The following is a 3746-nucleotide window of genomic DNA, read 5'->3' on the forward strand; positions in this document are numbered from 1 at the left end:
CACACACGCTCCCACACACACACACAGGCACGCACACACAGATGCACACACACATCAGAATAATAGAGATAAATGTGCCAGGCAGTAGTTCTACAGGCCTAAAAACAGCATTTTCTACAACCCCCAATCGACCCCAAAGTCTCATGGGAGGACACACTGTCTTTTTGATGTATCCAAGTATCCCTTCTCCCCTCCTCCCGATATAGACATAATCAAAACCCACAGGCTTAAATATAGCCACTTGTGTGACACATTCCTTTTTAAGTAGCCTCACGGTAATTGAGTGTGCGTGTGTTTGTGTGTGTGTGTGTGTGTGTGTGGGGGGGGGTATAGAACGTTTAGAGGACAGAGGAATACATTGCGAAAAGAAGAATAAAGAGAAGGCACATCTTTAGGGCCCAATTCTTCCCAGGAAGAGGAGCCTGGATGGGATCAAGTACCTTTCACTTTCAATTTAGTCGACTGAAGTGGCAATGAAGAGTTGACAAAAGCTGTCTCATCTGGGTTGTGTTCAGTAGGGCATAACGTAGCAAAACGTTTAAAACGGAAAAGGAAACATTTTAATTCGGGTTGGACAAGTTCAGATAGTACCTCCATTTCACCGTATCTCCTCTTTTGCGCCTACTGAACATGACACAGGCACTACTCAGGTCATGGAAACCATTGACAATGGCAATCTTTATTTGATTAGTTAAAGGACACCTGTGATAAGCCTTTCTCTCTTTGCATGTCCCTCTCTCACCCTGTACATCTCTCTTTCTCTCGGTTAAGTGTATGTAGGTCAATGTAACCACAGGGCTGAAGTGGATCTCTACAGGTGTCCTGGATCCACAGCTGTGAAGCACAGAGAAGCCTGTGGTTTTTACACAGAAAACACCATGCTGCACGGACCATATCACAGCCTATACACATGTGCACAGTGCTCAGCAACAGTCCTGTTGCAGGGAAATCTCTAATCTCATTACGACTTGGACACACAGGCACACAGAGAGAACCAAATACCCATGGCTTACTGCATTGCTCAATGTTTTCTATGTCACACCTAGGTCTTTAGAAAACCACAGAGGTGCAGCTTAAGTATTTGACATTTACATGACACAGTAATATTCACAGCCCTGAGTCTACAATATATGCTACAGAGAACAACGGTCTCACCACTCCATTTGATACTACCTGCTATTGAGATTTTACATCTTTCTCTCATCAGATCTGTTTCTGTGGGTATAACTAACAATATACACTGAGTGTACAAAACATTAGGAACACCCGCATAGACTGACCAGGTGAATCCAGGTGAAAGCTATGATCCCTTATTGATGTCACTTGTTAAATCCACTTCAATCAGTGTAGATGATGGGGAGGAGACAGGTTAAAGAAGGATTTTTAAGCCTTGAGACATGGATTGTGTATGTGTGCCATTCAGAGGGTGAATGGGCAAGACAAAATATTTAAGTGCCTTTGAATGGGGTATGGTAGTAGGTGCCAGGCGTACCGGTTTGTGTCAAGAACTGCAATGCTGCTGGGTTTTTCATGCTCAACAGTTTCCCGTGTGTATCAAGAATGATCCACCACCCAAAGGACATACAGTCACTTGACACAACTGCTGGAAGCATTGGAGTCAACATGGGCCAGCATCTCTGTGGAACGCTTTCGACACCTTGTAGAGTCCATGCCCTGATGAATTGAGGCTGTTCTGAGGGCAAAAGTGGGGGGTGCAACTCAAAATTAGGAAGGTGTCCTTAATGTTTTGTACACTCAGTGTATATAAATATAGATGCATATAGGCTACTGTACTTATAGCCACATCAATAAAGTGTTAATGTTTCACTATCTCACAATCAGAGACCAACTTCTCTGCCCTTTGGACTCATGATTTCTAACATCGCTTTACAGTTCTAAGGTCAACTTATATGGATTGCAGGATCGCTTCATCAACGGTGCTTATTCTCTTGACTTCATATAAAAAGTAAGTTAAAACTGTGACACATAGGGTATATCTCACTTCAGCCTTCGTATCCACATCCTAAATTTGACCAAAAAAAGGCAATATGATAAATTAGCAGATAATTTTGCCAGAGTTACTTATGCTTATAACATGATTTTGAGTAGCACCTTATTTTACGGTTACAGGTATTTACTAATAAATGACATGGTAAACTTCTAATTTTACAGTAATAACCTATTAACTAGAAAGAGAGACTACTTACTACTGGATATCCCCTCAAGTTGATATAACAAGTAGCCAACAGTTAAATCTCAGTGAGGCTTAAATCTCCATCTCTTTACTCTTGCTCAATCACCATCCTGATTGATTTATTTTGTATACGTTTTATTAAACTTTTATTTTAGAAGTTCAAAAGCATTGAATAAGTGAAAAGTGATATGACATTTGCCCAGATGCCTATTGTATGTCCCAATCTGTTTGCAGCAAAATGCCACTGTGTGACAGTGCAGTGTGCTTCATCCAGTGGATCATCTATGTCCCCACATTCGTGATGGGTCTACCTCTCAACATGGCTGCTCTGTGGCTACTCCTCTTCAGAATCCGTCGATGGACTGAGTCCATGGTGTACCTCAGCAGTCTGATCATCAACGACAGCCTGCTCATCTTCTCTCTGCCCTTCAAGATGTACGCCTATGAACATACCTGGGGCCTGAGCATGGGCTTCTGCACCTTCCTGGAGTGCCTGGTGTTCGTCAACATCTACGGCAGCATTGTACTGATCGTGTGCATCTCGGGTGACCGCTATGTTTCTCTGCGCTTCCCCCTTCGAGCCAAGCGTCTTCGTTCGCCACACAGTGCCGCCCTCCTCTGCCTGGCCATCTGGGTGACGGTGTTCGCTTTGACCACGCCCATCTATGAGCTCCACAACAACAAAAACAAAAACAACAACAACGCCACCAGACTGCACAGCAAAGAAACCGAGAGGTGTTTCCAGAGCTTCTCCAGTGAAACTTGGAAGAGGAAGTGGATCATCATCGTCATGGAGACCGTGTTCACAGTCAGCATGGTCACCATGCTGTTCTTCTCGGTGAGCGTGATACAGATCCTGAAGGACATGCGCCGACGGAACCCCCGGGATGAGAAGCTGAGGAACAACAAGTCTTTAAAGATTGTCCTGAGCAACCTGGTGGCCTTCCTGCTATGCTTCATCCCCTACCATGTGGCTGCGCCGGTCTACTTCCTGGCCAAGAACCGCACAGAGGAGCCAGGCATCATCGACCCCCTCAGAGACTTTGTCCACATCAGTACCTGCGTGAGCAGTGTCAACTGTCTGATGGATGGGGTCTGCTACTACCTCATCCTGAAGGAGCTGTCTGCCGGCCAGGAGAGGAGGAGGCTGTCCACTAGAGGAAACATGGTGGGGAGGCCCGGGGAAAATAATCAGCTACAGCCGTTGGGCAACGTCTAGGCCAAGGACCTTCTGCAGAAACCCAAAGAAACAGGCTCAGACATCCAAGTCCATGGATTCAGATAAGACTTTCTAGACAGATCTTGCTTATCACTTCTTGGAGCGTGCAGAGTGGAGAGCATGGTGGAGACTCTGCCCTTACAAATGGATGGCTATCACCTCTATCTGACAAACAGGAAACTCAGATCCCCACAGCAGAGGAGACAAGTCTCACGAAAGACTCTGAATGAACGAATGAATGAATGAATGAATTAATGAATGAATGAATGAATGAATGAATGAATGAAGATGGAAGAAGGATGTTTTCAAATGAGTCATCCAACCTTCAGGTTT

General features: G+C 44.8%; 1 protein-coding gene across 1 annotated transcript; it reads left to right on the forward strand.

The window, feature by feature from the left end:
• The first annotated feature begins 2432 nt into the window (after positions 1-2432).
• Positions 2433-3413, forward strand: LOC121574655 (lysophosphatidic acid receptor 6-like). Its single transcript, XM_041887193.2, has one exon. It carries the CDS (start codon positions 2433-2435, stop codon positions 3411-3413), a length of 981 nt encoding a protein of 326 aa, XP_041743127.1.
• Positions 3414-3746: the final 333 nt, after the last annotated feature.

The sequence above is a fragment of the Coregonus clupeaformis genome, chromosome 10 (genome assembly GCF_020615455.1).
Source record: "Coregonus clupeaformis isolate EN_2021a chromosome 10, ASM2061545v1, whole genome shotgun sequence".
Classification (NCBI taxonomy): Eukaryota; Metazoa; Chordata; class Actinopteri; order Salmoniformes; family Salmonidae; genus Coregonus; species Coregonus clupeaformis.

What these genes read in the sequence shown, in the direction of transcription:
- LOC121574655 (XM_041887193.2), top strand. Translation starts at nt 2,433, where the DNA reads ATGCCACTGTGTGACAGTGCAGTGTGCTTCATCCAGTGGATCATCTAT.